Genomic DNA, 18,087 nt, shown 5'->3' with positions numbered 1-18,087 from the left:
TTAACTTCTTGTACCATGCCCTTTATTTCCTAATTGTATGCAGAGAATAATTATAGCAGAAGGGAAAAGCTATACTGATTGTTGAGATTTGATTTTTCAAGACCGATAAAACGTAATCGTCAATCTGCAATAATTAATCAGTTTATTTTTTAAGAATGGTATACCACAGTGTTTGCAGTGTATTTAATTTTTAAGAATTTTTAATTGGAAGGTAAATGTGTAGGATTTAGGACCAAGGGATGTGTTTTTTCTCCTGCTACAGACAGTGGTGGTATTTGTTCATGAACATCCAGTTAATAAGGGTTGTTATTTATCAGCTTGAAGCTTGGGTGATCATCAAATGTAAGTATTCTGCATTTAAAGCATAGTAATTCATGTATTTTTAGCTTTTCTTCTGCTGTTTTTCCAGGGATGATAAGAAAGATGGATTGAAATTCTATACTGATCCTTCCTATTTTTTTGATCTTTGGAAAGAAAAAATGTTACAAGATACTGAAGATAAGCGAAAAGAAAAGAGGAGACAAAAGGTAAAAGCAGAAACATTATAGCACATTTGTGCATTACAACTTTATGGGCAGCTGTCCGAACATAAAAATTTCCAGGTCATACTTAGTATGTGTGTATGGAAAGATTGTTCCTCTTGTGTGGCTGTAGATTTAGTGCATTCCGTTTTTATAGCATATCCTGTCTATTTTAAGATGGCAGCAAATGAGATTTTAGGAGTGCTGTGGTTATCTTCCAAGATGCTGTCTTGAATCTTTTGCCAGTGTCTGTTTATTGGTACCCAGAAAAATGGCCCTGCTCTGCTCCAGAAAAAGACACTATAATGGGAGAGGAAAGGAATTGGAATTTGAGTTTTTTCCATTCCAGTGTCCCATTTTTTCCATTCTGATTTTAAAGGAAAAAATACAGATGGTTTTCTAAGAATTAATAATATTGCTTGAGCATTTCTCTATTCCTATAGAATTATTTCTACAAAACTGTATATAAAAATTACTTTTAGACTTTAACTTAGGCAACACATCCTGCTTATTTCCATCCATGGTATATTTTTTGTAGATTTTAATTGTCTTATTGCAGTCTACAAATACGCTCAATTCCAATCATGTCCAATTATAGCCGTACCTCACAGAAATACCCCTTGATAAATTCTAGCAGAAGTGCTATTTGATTTGATTAAATATATGCCAAGTCCAACTAAGAAGAAAGCAGCATAGAATTGAGTAAGTTAATTTTGTGATGGTAAGAAATCTGAGGTTTAGCTTTCCAGAAGATGGTTTTCAAGCATTTCATGATCTGCATCCTTTGGGAGAGCAGGATGGTTTGGGTGAGATGTCTCCCAGGCACACTTTGTTCTACAGGTTGCTGAACCAAATGTCCTTTTTCTTTTGATCTTGTCCTTATGGTAGCAGTAACCAGGAATGAATCCAGAGCATTTATTAACAATTTGATAGCTGAACTTAAATTTTCAATCTATTAAATGAGAATTCTTTACTTAATTTGTGCTCTACAGAAACACAAAACTTGATAGTTGTTGGGAAACTGTGCGGGTGAAATAAATGTGTATTGTTTAACAAAATACAAGCTAGATATCCAAATGCCATCGTACTCAGCTGACCAAATACAGTGAGTTTTTAGCCTCAATTTTTTAGGTGCTTGATGAAATCTGAGAGTAGTCCCTGCACCAGAGAATCAGTTTTCCAGTATTATTTTGATAATTTGCCCTAAGTGCTTGAGCTGTTGCAGCAGGTGGTTTATGAGCTGTTTCATTTTCTTGCCTCAAATATGCTTTTTGTTTTTGTATACAGTTTAATTGAAAATATGTGACAGGCTTCCTCTGATTTGCCTCTTTCAGGCAAACTTTTTTCTGAAGCAAAATGCAATTTTAATTCTTTAAGTTTAAAATTTGTGTAGTCTGTTTTTTTATTTTCCATAGATCAGTGTCTGTGAGTTCCATGTAGTTTTGACTTGGTATGTATCAATAGTATTCTAAATTGAATGGCTCTAGGTAGGGCAGTTGTGATGAAACAAAGGATAAGCTGTTCTAATTTGCTCTTCATTGTGCTGGCTTTTTATCTGAGAATAATTAGCTATTCAAGCAAGTAAAACTTTTAAATTTGGGAAGCTTGTATTTCAGAAATGATTTTTGATGTTTTGATAGGATTTTATAAATTTGTGGTCAGGAAAATACTCTAGACTTGTGCTTCCAGTTTTTTAAGGTATTGCAAATACTTACTGAAGCTGCTTTTTATTACTAGCTCTTAATTCTTTATTAAGATGCTTAAAATTTTTTTGCTAATTCTTGATGCACATATCAAACTTACAATTAACCCTGTTTGAAGGCTCTAATGTGTTTTGTGTTTGCTGAAATAATTTCCTGCCAACGTGAATGACTTTTTTTCTGGCTTAATCTACATCACCCACTTGCCTGCCACAGCTTCTATTACAGTTAGTTAAAAAAAAGTAACTCCTCATAATATTACTTTGATTTTTCTGAGAAATATTTCCAGTTGTGATTATATAGAAAGGCTTCAGCTCCCCTACAACTCTGTCATCTTTGCCCTGGGTAGTAAAGCTAGAGCTGTCACCATTGTCAAGGGAATGAAACTGCTACTGGAACTACTTAAAACTATTCTTAGAGGTACATGTAGCTTTGTCAGCTGCTAGTAATAGGAGTGCCCCACTGTTTTGGAAGACATTTAATGTTTTAGAGATGTATTGCTATAATATTTAACCAAAATATAATTACTGGTAGGATTTAGTACTGCTTGACTGAAAAGGATTCAAGTGTGTTTATTCATTAACATCGTTGCAGATGCTGATGTGGAACAACCTGCCCAGCTGAAATCTAATCCAATTAAAACCATCTAGGCTTTGTGCTTATTTTTTATTATTTATACATCCATATCTATTTACCTTCCGTAAAAAATTTGATGAAAAAGTAGTTATCAGACATCAGAAAGGGTGTGATTCTAAAAACTTTGTGGAGGAAAAATATTTTGGGAGAACTGATTAAGAGCCAAGATGATCATTGTTATTTAACATAAATCAGACCAGAAATCTGTTTACTGTAGAAATGAGCAAGAGTTGTCAAAACATTTGGTGTTGAACTTCAAGAAATCTTTTCTGTCATTTTAAATGTTAGCAGGGTCAGCAGGTCCCTCATGCAAACATGCATGAACGAGCAGGAGATCCAAAATAAGGACAAGGAAGCCATTTGTTAGTTTTTTTATTAGTTATGTAATGCCAAACACATTATTTCAGAATTACTTCCTCAGTGCTATTCAACAGTTGGAGTAAAAAAACCTGTGTTCATCTGTGGTGAACTTCTTGAGCTAGCTTTCCAACTATTATCCCTTATTTTGTGGGTCTAGATTCCCCAGTAAAAGGCTTGCCTACCAGAATTTGACCAAGCTCTTCTCTCAATGCAATTCATTGACTGCATTCTCAGAATAGCAGTATAATTCTTTCCTGAGAAACTATTTTTCTGGAAGCCAAAAGCCTAATACCAACCTACTAATGGATCAGACATGTATTCTAAGGTGTGGGATCTAGAGCTGACGGGAAAAAAAAACCCTGTGCTCTCATGAATACTGAGAAAAGGAGTCGTAGTCCCTTCTCAGTCTGAATTGAGCAGTCTTGTTCATTTTTTGTGCTGAAGCACCAGTATGACTTTTATATTGATACTGAGTAGTCAGAAGTAGGTGAGTACAACATTTCCAAGGTGTGAAAGCATTTGGTCCCAATATTAGGAGATCATGCTATCAGTGAGGTAAAGACAAATAGGTATGATGAACACTGACAATGGTTGAGCATGATGTTATAGTGAAAGATAAAACCAGCCAAGTTTGTCATGAACCAATCAAGCTGTCTTGCCCATACTGCTGGCCTGAGTATTACTGACTCACTCCAGAGAGGATTAGTGTAATTCATTTTTATATCAATGATGAGGAGAAACTAGAAGGAATTTTGGTAGTTAATTAGAGCTAAGAAGGGAGAGGAAGTTAAAACAAACAAAAATAATTTCACATAGACTAGGGAAGTGTGTCCAATTTCTCCCTGGCCGACTTCCCCTGGCCCTGTTGATTGTGACCATAATGAATAACCAGAATAGCTCTGAGCTTATGTAGCATTCTCAGAATTTTGATTTTCAGGAGATGAAAATTACAAGTGCATCAGGGTGGTCTAAATAAAAGACATGATATCAGAAGAAACTCAACTTTCTGGCTTTTAAAATTGGTCACATTTTTGTATTAGGAATACCAGGAGATTGTCATCACAGTAGCACATGAATCCTTACAGAACAAAGGCAAATCAAAAGTCCTGCTACTAATGAGGTTCATAGTGTAGGGAGATATTCTTATTTTAGTGCAGAGAAATTTTATGAAGAGTTGGCTTCACCTGTAAATCTGGTCTTATTTTCATGCACTCTAACTACATATTAACCAGCTTTTTTCCCTTTCCTTTTTCTCTCTCTCTTTGCATGCTTTATTTCTCTTGTTTGGACATTAGGAGCAAAAGCGTATAGATGGCACCACCCGTGAGGTGAAAAAGGTTAGAAAAGCCAGGAACAGACGCCAGGAGTGGAATATGATGGCATATGACAAAGAGCTTAGACCTGACAACAGGTTGTCTCAGAGTGTGTACCATGGAGCATCTTCCGAGGGATCACTGTCCCCAGATACTAGGTCTGTTTACAGCAAAGCTGTTTGTTGTACCACAGTTGTATGTTCAGCAATACTGAGTAGAATTAGGTGTTTTTGCAGGATGGGAATAGTTAGACAAAACATACAATGCATGTTTAAAACATTATTTTCAAATTTATTTTAAAGCATAAATGATATAACAGATTCCATAATGTTTTTTTCTTCCTCAGCTTGTCATGAGCATTTTGTCATCTTAATGTTATATGTTGCAGAGAAAGAAGTGTTTGCTGCATGCTTTGTATTTCATCTTCAGTAGTTGTAGTTACCAAGCATTTAAGCCTCTACTACATAATGTCAGTAGCTCTTCCTTAATGTCTAGTTGGTTTGCTCTGCTGGTACCTTAATAAATATTTTTCTGTGATCTACTCAGTCGAGAATGCTTTTGCCTGTAAGGAATGCTTCGGTGGAAGAAGAGTTCAGCTTTTTGATGTTACATTAGTCTAAAAAACAAGCTAGCAAACCAGATGAGATGTTACTGTTTGAAATAACAAAAATATCTGCTTAGAGATATGCAGCAGAATTCATCTTGACTGATTTGAGATTGTCTTTGAGCTCAGTGAGAGTTACCTGATATGCATTGAAGTATCAGTTTTTACATTAAGCTGGTTTCACCAGAGGATTTTTCCACTTATTTTGTTTCCTATGTCTGTTTTGATTAAGTACTACCAATAAGAATAGAAATAAATAGGGTCCACTGGAAAAAGTGTTTAAATTGTTGAATGGCTAGGTTAAGTAGGCAGCTACCACTGCAAGAGTGTGGACTGATACGTTTAGTCCACTGCCCAGTAGGAGATTAATTTAAAAGAAAAAAATCATCTCAGAACTTTGCGATGTTGTGGTCTTCGTGAAAAGTCATGAACCTGTAATTGAAACACAGTACTTGATATTGCTATAGTCTTTCAAAAATGTATTTAGATTACCTCTCTGTCTAAAAAATGTTGTTTGGTTGGTTTTATTTTACAGTTTCTAGTGCAAAACTTTGTCTTCTGTTAGTCTTAATGAAGCACTGCAGACTGACAAAGCTTTACATGGTTGATCTAGTAAAAGCTGCGGATTTTTTCATCAGGAGTTCTGTTTCACACTTTTTGAGTCTTTTTTTTTTTTTTTTTCAGATTTAACACCTTGCTTCCAGGATTCCTGAGTTTTAATTATTGTATTGAAGTGTTTTTATCTCCCAGCAATGTCAACATGTATTTGGCTGTTTGCAGATATATGGCATTTGCAATCTGATTTTTTTAAGCAGAAATCGTAGGGATGCATCTGTGTTGGATTTTGATTTTGTTTGTGTGACAGATACCTTGTACTTACATACGCCTTTTATATTTTATAAATCATGGAGTATTTTACATTTCAGTGAATCAAATATCTGAGATTGAATCCTGAAATCTGTTTTACATCCATAAAGGGTTAATTCTGAGAATGGTAGTGAGGTGTGGAGAGAGAGCTTTCTGTTTTATCACCTTGGAGTAGTCTTAAGCTTTAAAAAAACCCATACATATAGAAATATGTACTGGTTTGAGAGACATTTTCATGCTGCCAGCTACTGCATGAGCAGTGTTTTGTAAGTCAGGTCCCAAAGAAGTGTATTTGGTTACACTGTCTTTTTTTTTCTACTGCTAAAGTTAACAAAAAAGGTTGTATTTCTTCTTGTTTGCTACTTTTAAGACTTAAGCATTAAATGTTGACATCCCGGTGTTTGGACTGTGGCAATTTACAATGTATTTGTTATACTTATTGTACTTTAGAGAGAGAAACACAAGCTGAATCCAAACAGAAACCAGCAAATTAATGTGAGAAAAGTAAGAACAAGAAAAGAAGAGTGGGAGAGAAGGAAAATGGGCATTGAGTTCATGAGTGACGCAAAGAAAATGGAACAGGCAGGAAGCATGAAAGAGGACAAAATGCCCAAAGGGTTTGTTATTTTGTTTTGCTCAAAGCCCTGGCTTTTTGTTGCTTACCTTGCTTCCAGTCTCACAGATAAGTGCATCCCTTCACTGTGTTCACTAAAAGCCAGGCTGCACCATTGTTCATTACTAAAACAAGTCTTCACAGTAATGGGATGAAAAGATCCTTTTGCTCCCTCTCTTGGGCTTATTTGACAGAACATCCTAGACTTTGTATCTTTATGAACTCTCTGCTCAACTAATACTTACATTTCCCAGTTTCTTTAAGCTTTTCCAACAAAATTAATTGTGCAAACAAAATAAAAAGCATTTTCTAACTTTCAAAATTGGTTTTCTCTGCAATGGTAAAATGTGTTCTTCTGCATAATTGCAAGTGCTTGTAGTATTGCTTTTATTTTTCTGCTGCCACTGTTAACTTGAGGCAGGCTGGTAAGTATTGCCATTTCAAACAGTGGTCTGTCAAAATCATTGACAAAAACCTTAAGCTTCATTATGGCTACTAAAATTCTTGTGCTTTCTGTGGACTTAAAAGGGAGTGGTACTTGTTAAATTGGGGAATCCTCTTGCAAGAAAAATAATGCTGATTGTATTTTTTTTAGCTTGTTTTGTCAGTTATTTAGCTAATGCCCTGTTATACTCGCATAATCTGCTCTTCTGCATCAATTTACTTTAATTTTAGGTCCCATGCATCCGATGTTACAGATTATTCTTATCCTGCTACTCCGAATCATTCCCTCCATCAGCAGATTGCAATGCCTTCCTATGGAGCAGGAGATGGTCCTCAGTACATGGCAGCATCCCAAAGCCATGAGCATGAATACAGACCACCCTCCACCACTGTACGACATGCCACTTTAAACAGACCTCAGCAACCACCTCCACCTCCACCCCAGCCTTCAGATGGCCAGCACAGCTCAGTACCTGTGGTACCAGCAGATTATGGGTAAGTCTGATTTATTCTAGGGGATTCTTGGCAAAACCAGAGGAATGCATGTTTTTCGTAACCATCATAGTGTATAATACATCAAAGAAAAAGACCCCAAATACATTAGTTACCTCCTTGGGGAGGACAGAAGAAAATTGGTATAATTTCTATGTATGAACTGAATTTAAGTGAAGAAATAGTGAAAGCAGAAATCACCAAGTTTGTATTGAATTAAGTGTGTATTGGTGAAGTCAGTATAATTGTAAAATATTAAGGGTGCCTAATACAATATTGAAGAAGGGATAATTTTCCTTTAAAGTGGAAAGTAGTTGCAGGATAATTTGGATAATATTTTAAACTTCAGGAAATGTGCAGAAGGAGTATTGTTGATTGTGATTAATCTGGCAGTCTTTGTTGCATCCCTGAAATCCCTAAAAGACCTTTTTAGAGAAGCTTGTGACAGAATTGGAAGGAGTCTTCTCAGACACAAATTCTGGACTGCCACAGGAGGAATGCCACTTTTTTAATTCAAGACAGAGATACATCAAACGCCTGTGTAGATACTTTGCCTGAATGCATTCAAAGGAAGGCTTGCTCCAGAGTTTTAGTTCTCCTGTAGCAAGAAAACATCTGTTTTATAATGAGCCTGTTATTTTGTGTAAATAGCTTAAACTTCTAGGTTGTAACCCCAGGAAAGTTATAGTCATTCTTGCCTGTGTTTTTTACTATGCAAGCCAAGATTTGTCATCCTTGCTTGATACATCATGGGATGGCATTTGCCTGATTGATGGCTGTCATGCTGCAGATGACTGAGTTAGGAGTGACTGCTCCAGCCTGCCCTTTCTCTGTTGTTTCCAGTGTGTAAGACATTACTGGACTTAATCCTCAGGTCCATGACCATTGTCGGGGTGTTGCAGTTGTTATACACTGGCATGTGTCACTCAGTGTCATCAGTCACTTTACTTCAACTCCTGTTTCCCGTATCTAGTTCTTTACCTACTACATAACTCTTACCAATTCTCTTTTTCTGACTAAGATTTCTTTCAATTACATTTTAACACAGAAATGAGCTCTCCCCTGTGCCTCCTATTTAAAGAATCGATCAAATGTATCAATTTAATTAAATGCTATTTAAACTGATAAATTTAACTGAAGAAATATGTTGCACTGTGACACAAAATAACTCATGCACTCACACTAAGATCAAAAACGTAAAAGGAAGTAACTTTTATTTCTGACCTTGCAACATATAAAATTCTAAAAGTGACAGTGAATTGGAAGATGAAATTACTACTACACTAGTCAAACTAACAGTCTATCTATTTTCTCCTCCCATAAAAAACATTACAAAGCAATCATTATTTACATAAACAGTGTGTGAGAACTCCAGTAGAAATATGTTAACATCAAAAAGCATAAAAAACTTTTTAAAAAGCAAGACAACAGAAGAACATGAAATACATTTACCTTTGGGTAAATATTTTCTTTCATACTTTCCATTGTTCTCCATGTTTGTGTCCTCTATTACCTCTTGACCTATGGAATTGAAGGGTGTAGTCTGCAGTTTTCTTGGTCCCTTCTTCTTCAAAGACTTTGCACTTTACAGTCCCACAGAGTAGATGTTTAATAAGAAATGCAGCTTCATACTTAACTGGGCAGGAGAGTTGAGATAAAGAAGCTCACTTTGTAGCATGCTGAAAGGACACTGCCTTTAACTTTATTTGTCTTAAATCTCAGTAAATCAGCAATATTTGAAAGTTTGTCAATTCTTACATGTATAATCACTTGCATATTTAAGACATCAGTGTAAATTGAATTTTTTTTTTTTACCTGAGGTTGGATGAGTACAGTTTAAGAGACGATAATTTTGGAAGTTCTAACTTTGAATGCATTAAATGTTTTTGTTCTGTTTTATATAGGATGCTCCCAGCTCAGATGGTGGATTATTACAATCCTACAGGTCCTCCCCCTCCTCCTCCCCCTCCTATGATTCCTTCAGCACAAACTGCATTTGTTAGTCCTCTTCAGCTTCCTGTGCCACCTTCCCATTCCGGACTGGTGACTGTCTCTACATATGCATCTACTCATCCTCCTCCTGCTGGTGGGCTTGTTGTCACTGCTCCTCCTCCTCCCGGCCCACCTCCTCCCCCTCCAGGCCCTCCTGCTGCAGGTGCATCCCTCTCTTCCTCCCCCATGCATGCTCCTCCGGCGTCGGAGGCGAAGCAGGCACCGATGAGTGATGCACGGAGTGATCTGCTGGCTGCCATCAGGATGGGTAAGTGCACACTGAGTTTAAGGTATTCCTTTTTTTCAGTGAGAGCACAGTGTTCTTCCACTGAAATGGGTTTGTGGCTTCTTTTCCCAGCTGGGAAGATTTCACTAACTACAGGTACTACACACCTGTTCTGATATTTGTCAGCCATGTGGTTGGATTATTTTCTAGCACCTAAAGCTACACAGCTTTGTCAAGCATGTTCTAGTGTTTGTGTGGGCATAATCTCATGAACACAGCACTTGTGTTCATTATGTAAAGTGCCAGTACATGTACATGGATTTTTGCTCCTGTTGCAGAACTGAATTACCCAGTGCCAGACTTCAGCCCACTGATTTTTTTAACCAGTGACTTACAGCTCTTCCTGACCTCCCTTACAACATGGAGCTGTAGTCTAACAATATTTCCAAATACAGTTTTAAAAACTTTCATCTTCAGATCAAAATGACCTGTACAGTCTTGAATATTTAGGTTCAACATATTGTTGACAGTTTTAGAAGTCCAAAAGTATTCAGTCTCTGAGAATTATTTCCCATCTGCCTTTTTTGTCTTTCCCTCTTCCTTGCTCAAGGAGGCTCTCTCTATCAATGCATGCTTTGTTTTTTCCCCTCTTTGTTCCTGAGTATTTTGTAAGAATACAACAAACTCATCGATAACAGTGTCAAATACAAAATCTCTTGCCTGGAAAACCTTGAGAGTGATTGTCTCTGCAGGAATTCAGCTGAAAAAGGTGCAGGAGCAGCGTGAGCAGGAGGCGAAGCGCGAGCCCGTTGGCAATGACGTGGCCACCATCCTGTCGAGGCGCATTGCCGTGGAGTACAGCGATTCCGATGACGACTCCGAGTTTGACGAGAACGACTGGTCAGATTGAAAGTGGTCCAAGCCTGCTGGCAGCTATATTAAATACTTGGCTTCAGTGATTGCTTTGTTAGCAAGATGTAAAGCAGGACGTTGACATGTATTAAGGCTAGTGAGGGAAGTGCTAAAATTGAATTGATATTATTCAGAATGCTGTAGCTTAGCAACTCTGGTAATAATGATGTGATTATGCTTATGCAGATCAGAAACTTGTCTTACTTTCAGTATTTACTGCATAATACTTAAGTGCCACTAAATGTAGCAACTCTTGTGCTGCGTGCAAAATATGATGCAGTTGTTGCACTGTTACAGAACCAGCATTTTATTTTACTTTCCTGTTCTTGAAGGGATAAAATATATTTTTTTGACTTTACATCTTATTCTTTTAATTATGTAAACTTAGATACTTGTGAATTGGTCTGGTTGTTAGTCTTTGAGGGCCGCTAACTGTATGGCTGAGTGAAGTGTCAAGTTCCATAAATGTGACTTTAGCTTTTTTATTAGGTACTAATTTTGCCCACCTTAGTCTATTTTTAACCACTTCTGGGCTTAAGTTTTTATGCATACATAATTGATTTTATACTATCTTCCTTTTTATCTTAAAAATGTAGCAGATGATGAAATGTATACTTTGAAGAATGAACCCACGTGATCCAGAAAGAACATTTGGTGAGCAGACAGATCTGTCTGTAACAGTACCAGCTCTAAGTTGCTGGTTGCTTGTTGGTAAGAGTGTTGGGGGAGTCTCTGCTGGGTAGCAGATGCATGTCCGTGTTGTAAATGGAAATGAAAATACCTGTAGAGCTTTTCAGTCTTAAAATAAGATCAACTGGATGCAGGATAGACCTGATGGAAACCCTGTGGCTGTTACAGTGCAGAAAGGCTACTGCTATTGCTGAAGATTGGAACAGTCCAGATCTAGCAATCAGATACATTTCACAAGTATTAAACTTGGTCTTTATGCCTGTAGGTATAAATGTGTGTAAATAAGTTCTATTGTGGTTGATTTGTACATGTGTAGATGTGTGGCACATTGACTCAGAGCTCTTATTTTGAATGTATTTCTTTCCCAGTACATCCCATAGATAAAACATGGGCAGTTGAAGCAGTTTTGATGGCTGTTGAGGTACTATGCCTTATACACATTCACTTTCTTAGTCCTTTCCTAGGCATAGTTGTTTCCATAAAGTCTGCTTTGACTGTCTCTGTTTTCCTTATTTTCCATTTTTTTAATCAGCCATACAGTATTAAAATGGTTTGTTTTGGTTTGGTTTTTTTTTGTGGGGTTGTTTTTTGTTGTGTTGTTGTTTTTTTGGTTTTTGTTTGTTTTTTGTTTGTTTGTTTTTCTGGACCAAGAGTCAGGCTGCTGCTCTGCCTAATGAGGCTTTTAAATTTTATTCATAGCAGGGGAAGATTTCTTTCCTTACCAGATTAGTTTTAATCTTTGTAACAGAAGTCTGTGTAATTCCAGGTCTAACATTTGGTAAACCTCCTTTGTTCTGTGAGGGCCCGCCCCATCTGTTCTTAAAAGAAGTATGTAAAATAAAAAGAGAAGTGGAAGGTGATTATCTAACCTGTGTTTACACCATTAACAGTTTTAGTCCTGAGAATGTAACAGTCTAACACAATGTTTGCATGCAAACTGTTGGCTGCATTGCTGTTTAATCTGCATATGATTTTTCAATCCTTGGTGGCTGCCTTTATGGTAGAAGGATAACATGCTGCCTCAGGGCTGGTGTTAAAATTTATGACACAAAATGTGACCAATCTCTGCGTAGTGGTGAGCAACCATGCTCTTGGTAACCAGGGGCAGCTGAAGGTACTTGCTGATCACCGTCCCAGTTGGAGCTGGTTTTGTTCTTGCCTTAAAATGCAGAGCTGAAGTGTGCTTTGTGTCCTGGAGTCTGAGGTCTGTGTGTCCACCAGGGAGGACAGAATTTAGGCTGTAGCCTGATGGTGTCTTTCATCACCATGTGGCAGATGGCTTGTCCTTACCATCATGGTGTGCTTGCACAGTGGCCTGCAAAATGATTCTTTGTAGAGGTAGCTGAAGGTGCAACTGGGACCTCAGTGTTACATCACTGCATACGTGGTGAGAGCACTCTTGATGTTATTTTGATACATGCTGAAATTAAATGTCTCAGCAGAAAATTCTTTCCAGTCTTTCCAATTTGATATGACAGAAGATCTATTTTATGAGCACAGAAGTTGGATGTGTCTGAAATTTTGTAATTTGTGCTTATTTTAAATAATAAGCATTAAACAAGCAATCAGTTTGACCAGTGAGGATAGTGTAGATTTTTCAGGCATAGTAGCCAACCTGTTTTTCTGAATTTGCAATGTTGTAATTTTCCTTTTGGTATTTTATGGACAAAATGTGAATTGAATTTAGTGATGTAAACACTATTCTAGGCTGTTTCTATCAGTTATACTTCGAGTTGTGCGTAAGTAACAAATATGAATAAAATCTCACTTTTGAGCCTGTGTTTCTTTCCTTAGATGAGTAAGATTTTGCTGTTAATCTTTATTTTAACTTGCCAATAACAGAAGTGAAAACATAAGACTTCCAAATGCTATATCTGATCCCAAAGCATGATGTTGCTGGGATGAAGGATGGAGTCTACAATACCAGATTCCTTTGAGGTACTGCTGCTCCTGCTAACATCCATACTTGGTTCTTTTGCAGTCTTGATTCAAGCTCCAAGTTCGTGGCTGGTCTAAGCAGATATGAATTTCTCTACAGGCAACTTTAGGGATTTTTTCCAGTGTAATGCATTAAATGTCGGCTTTGCTTCCAGAAAGAACAGAAATAGGCAGAAAATACAAGTTACATCAGCAAATCTTCTCGCCCACTTTTTAAATAAGAAGTCATCTTTGTAGGTTAGTGACACCCAACACAATACTATAAATACAAACTCATGTAGGCCTACTAGAAAAAATACTTTAAATTTAATCTTTTAATTGTAATCAGATTAAAGCCAGGAGAGGCTTTTCATCCTACTGGGAAGAACTTATATAAACCAATTGTGTAATATAGTAGGTTAATTGTAAATTAAACAGATTTGTTTATGCATCTTAGACTCAGTTGTTTCTTGGGAAAATAAATTAATCTTTATTCTGTCTAACTGAAAACACCAGTCCTCTGGCTCTCAGTTCTTACTTCTCTCAAATTTCCCACTTTTTGATTTGAACTTAATTCAATTAATTTAGACCACAATTCTTAGCACCAGTTCTACATAGAAACTGAATATGCAAGTTTGAAATTTTTTTGGTTCAAAGGTTCTCTTAGTAAAGCATTTATAACTGCTTGTTGTAGCTCGGTTGGAATTAGGACTGATGGTCACTCAGCATGCTGCTTCTACATCTTTTGTTATTGTCCTTTGAATTTTAAAGAATTTTCATGGAACTAAACTGAACTGGATTTTTGGGTATTTGAGATTTCTCTTTACCAAGATGAATGGAGAAGAAAAATGCCTTTGTAAGAAGTGCATGGTGTTGAGCACAAGCTCCAAATTGAACTCATTTGCGGTATGCAGATGGAGTTGTGAGGGAAGGAAATATCTCCTTGGGAAATTGGTGCTTGATGTATTTTTCAGCTATGTTCTCTCTCTTGTGCTGGACACTGTTTTAATAATGAAGAGGTGTTCTTTTCCCCTTGAAACAACATACCATAGGGTACAGGAAATATGTAATTTCTAAAAATGTATAAAATCTGACTGTGAACTGAACTGAGTGTAAACCTGATAATAATGAAGACTTCATTAGAATCCTATGACTGGAAGCTGGAGTTGTACAAATTAAATTTTGAGCTCGGGTATTACTTCCTAGCCAAGAAGTAAGATAAATATTAGAAGAGCTTTTCCAGAGACAGTTTTTTACAGTGAATTTTCTTTAAGGTGACATTACACATTTTTTCCTTCTGAAAAACCACACAGAAATTCAGTCTGCTGTAGTCTGCTTTGGGGAAAAGTGCTTGCCTTGTGGGGGTGCGGATTTTTAATTCTGAGTCAAGTATTCCTGGTAAAAGTGATTCCATACATACATGAACTCAAGTCCAAGGATATTAAGCATATTGAGGCAGATATGTATTCAGGTACTAAAACACTGAAGGTGATATATAGGGAATAAAAATAAATTATGGTCCCTGCTAGAATCCCTCAGGCCCTGGTGTATGCTGCAGAACAATCATAAGAGACTTGAGCTTACCATGGAACACCCTTCCTAGTTTCCGTGGACTTTAAAGAAGTGTGGCTACTCCAGAAGGACTGTGGGATCCCAACTGCCCATCTTTTGTTAAAAAAGAAGAGGAAGACCAAGAACACTGAGAAAAAGTCCTTTAGGTATAAAGCAGGGAGAAGGAATTTCATATCTTACTTTCTCTATTAACAGGCAGAGAATCTCTTCATGTGCTGTCAAGTCTCTGTAGGTTTCTCTGGAGAAATGTGTTCTCATCTGTGGGTGACATAGATGCACTCTCCTACAAGTGGAAAGTGCTCTCAGGTTTGTGCTGGGTTGGGCTTTTCAGCTACGTAAGAAGACAACTTGTCCCTAAGACTCTTAGCTAAATATAGTCTCTTGGAGATTACTGTAACTGCTGCAGATAAATAGAGAACTTCTTATCTGATTAGCCAGAGTAGGGTGGAGTTCTGTGCTTTTCTCTTGTCAGGGGGTTATGTGCAGAGTGATTTGGAGATTAGAGCTGAGGGCCACTGTTCTGAGAAGTCTCAGCAGCTTGTCTTAAGCATGTTGTCTTTCTGAGTCACTCCGCATTTCAATCACTCTGTGCTGTGGCACCACGTGAAAGCTGCTCTGTTCAGCAGTCACTTGTTGCCAGTCAAGTGTAGGGTAGAGGAGGGAAGAGAGGCCTGGGAATCTACCTTAGTTACCCTAGTCCCAGTTAATACTGGACAGCCTGTCCTCTTTGTCTGGGGTAGCAACTCTAAACAGAAGTCCTGCCAGCTACACTCAAGGGGGTGGCCGAACTCATCTCTTTCCTCTGTTCCTGGAAATCAGGTGTTCTCTTGGTATCTGACAATGCTGATGAAATTTTTAGTTATGTTTTTAGTCAATTTTTAGTCAAGTTTTCCTGAGTCAGCCTGCTGTTAAAGTTTGATTTCACAAGTGAGTTTAACTCTCTAGTCCCTTACCAGTCACCTTTTCTACTTTCTGAATGGCCCATGCCCACTGCCTGTCACCCTTCACAAACTGGATGCAGTCACCAGCCATGGTGGCAGTGCCCTTGCTCTCCTGAGCTCCCAGCCCTGCACGGGCTGTCACCTGCAGCCTGTCCCTCTGCCTCCTCTCCTCGTGAGTCTCGTCCTCCTGGTTTTCAGTAGATGGTTTGCACGTTACCAGCCAAAAGTATTCCACTTCCCCGTTTCAGCAGGACCTGTGGTTTTGTTGGCTGGCCATGGTGTCTTTCCCTTGGGTAGATCCTTGTTCTGTGAGTGTGCTGGTACCCCTGGATGTTAAAAGGGGTGCTGCTTCAAGGCACAGGGCTTTTCCTCTCCATAGAGGAGGATGATGGTAGTAGGATTGTTTACCACAGAGTCACACTTTATCACTAAACAAAGACTTTCTAAAGTTGCTGCTTATCCCAACTATGTGAGGCCTCACCTTAGCCTCACTTGAGACACTTTTTCATGGTTGTTTCTATTCATTTTCTCTGGTCTGGTTTTGGGGTGTTTTCAGCTCTACCTGTGATGCCTTAGTTTTTAGTTTTTATGTTTCTCAGATTCTGTACTACTTTAGTGTATAGTTCTGAGCTTCCTATTAAGGGATGGTAAGCTCTGTTCACAGAGTAGGTAGACAAAACAATTCCATCTCTGGCTTTGGACCAAGGACAACTGATCCAAATCTCAGGCCCAAGAGCATAAACAATGTAGACTGAAGAAAGAAAAACAAGAAGGATGGGACTTCATAACCTAAAGCTATAATTGGACAATTTGCTAATGGACTAGAACTTATAAAACTGTGAGACCTCATGACTGGTCATCCATTTTGTGACTATTTTGGGTTCTTCTTGGGTGTAGCCTTGACCAGGCGGTTGTACTAGCCAAGGTGTATCCATTGAGGCCTTTTAATAAATGCCTACTTTATTTAATTCTGTATAGCCTCAGTTCTAGGTCAGCTTTCACAAGGTATCCTCTGCAGTGGTTTATTTTTCTCTTCTGTTTGTGTTTCATTCCAAATTTAGTATGCTTCCTAAAATTCTTCTTAGGTTGCCTTCACACAGCTGGGTACACTGCTTATGCTTACCATTATGTTGTAATCATTATTTCTGTATTTGAGGAAGAAGGATTTTTGTTTGTTTCATATGCTCAGAATGACAACCAAAGTAACACTTTCAAGGATGGCTGTTAAAGTTTCCCCATACATTTATTTCTATATAACTTGTATTTATAGCACATTTTGCTGTAACAAAGGTTTAGAAGTTTTCCTTCCAGCAGATGGTGAAGTTTTTGTATTGCTGTGAAGAACTTTTGTATAGGTTCATCAGAATATTTAATCTGACTGTGTTGAGACTTTCAAGATGTATAATGTGTGCAATGCTGTGCTGTGAGCTAGATTAGTTATAAACGTCTGCAGTTCCTTGGGGCATTTGGGGTTTACCTTAAAACACCTGGATCCTGCTGGCTCACTGCTCCTCCCAGTACCAGTCACTGATTTGGCATAAGTGATGCAAAGCACCACTATGACATTTCACAAATGTTTACAGAAAGATAAGCAAGAGTGCTGCCTTGAGAGGCTGACCTAGAACAGAGGCTAGAGAGTGTTAAAGGAATAAAGTAGGTATTTATTGAAAGGCTTTCAAAGGATACAGCTTGGGCAGTACAAGAGCCTGGCCGTGGCTCCACCTAAGATGGACCCCAAGTCATGAGTCTTTACACTTTTATAAATTTTGGTCCATTTACATATTGGGGTTCATTGTCCAGTTAGAGCTGCAGTTTATGAAGTCCCATCCTCCCAGATTGCTCTCCTCAGTTTGCTGTTTATACCTTTTGGGCCTGAAGCTGCAATAGTGTCCTTGGTTCTTGGGCTGGAAAAGGATTGCTTTGTCTAACTAAACTGTGAGAAAAACTTGATAACACTTTACATGAAGTTCAGAGGCACACTAAGGCAGCACAGAATCTGAAAAATATGAAAGCTAAAACTTAAGGCATCAGTACTCAACTGACTGGCATCAGCCAAATGCTTACCTGAAAGAGTATCCCATTTTTTATCGTATCCTATACTCTATTTAAAAGCATGACAACCCATGCTTTTAAAATTTTGAAGAGCTGTCTTTATAAGTTGACATGGTCTGCTTAGAAAACTGAATTTAGATCTACCACAGGCTTTTAAGTAAAGGATGCTCCATCCCTCTCCTGAGGTGCCCCTCCTGTCCTATATTATTTGCTATGTTTCTAGAATTTATGTGAA

The 18,087-nt window shown here is 37.8% G+C and overlaps 1 protein-coding gene across 5 annotated transcripts in view; it reads left to right on the top strand.

Moving 5' to 3' along the window:
• WASF3 (WASP family member 3) overlaps positions 1 to 13,144 on the top strand; it is a 65,954-nt gene extending 52,810 nt beyond the window's left edge. For 4 of the 5 annotated variants that reach the window (XM_030275013.4, XM_072930520.1, XM_072930517.1 and 1 more), the window contains 5 exons: positions 410 to 527; positions 4,513 to 4,688; positions 7,290 to 7,553; positions 9,455 to 9,810; positions 10,521 to 13,144. In XM_030275013.4, coding sequence (XP_030130873.4) covers positions 410 to 527; positions 4,513 to 4,688; positions 7,290 to 7,553; positions 9,455 to 9,810; positions 10,521 to 10,678 — 1,072 coding nt within the window. In that variant the 3' untranslated portion in view covers positions 10,679 to 13,144. Of the gene's footprint in view, positions 1 to 409; positions 528 to 4,512; positions 4,689 to 6,451; positions 6,619 to 7,289; positions 7,554 to 9,454; positions 9,811 to 10,520 lie in introns of all 5 variants that reach the window. The other variant, XM_030275023.4, reaches the window with a different exon arrangement.
• Positions 13,145 to 18,087: the final 4,943 nt, after the last annotated feature.

This window comes from Taeniopygia guttata, chromosome 1 (assembly GCF_048771995.1).
Source record: "Taeniopygia guttata chromosome 1, bTaeGut7.mat, whole genome shotgun sequence".
Lineage (NCBI taxonomy): Eukaryota > Metazoa > Chordata > Aves > Passeriformes > Estrildidae > Taeniopygia > Taeniopygia guttata.
Note: the sequence above shows the minus strand (reverse complement) of the source record. Positions and strands in the feature narration are given on the sequence as shown.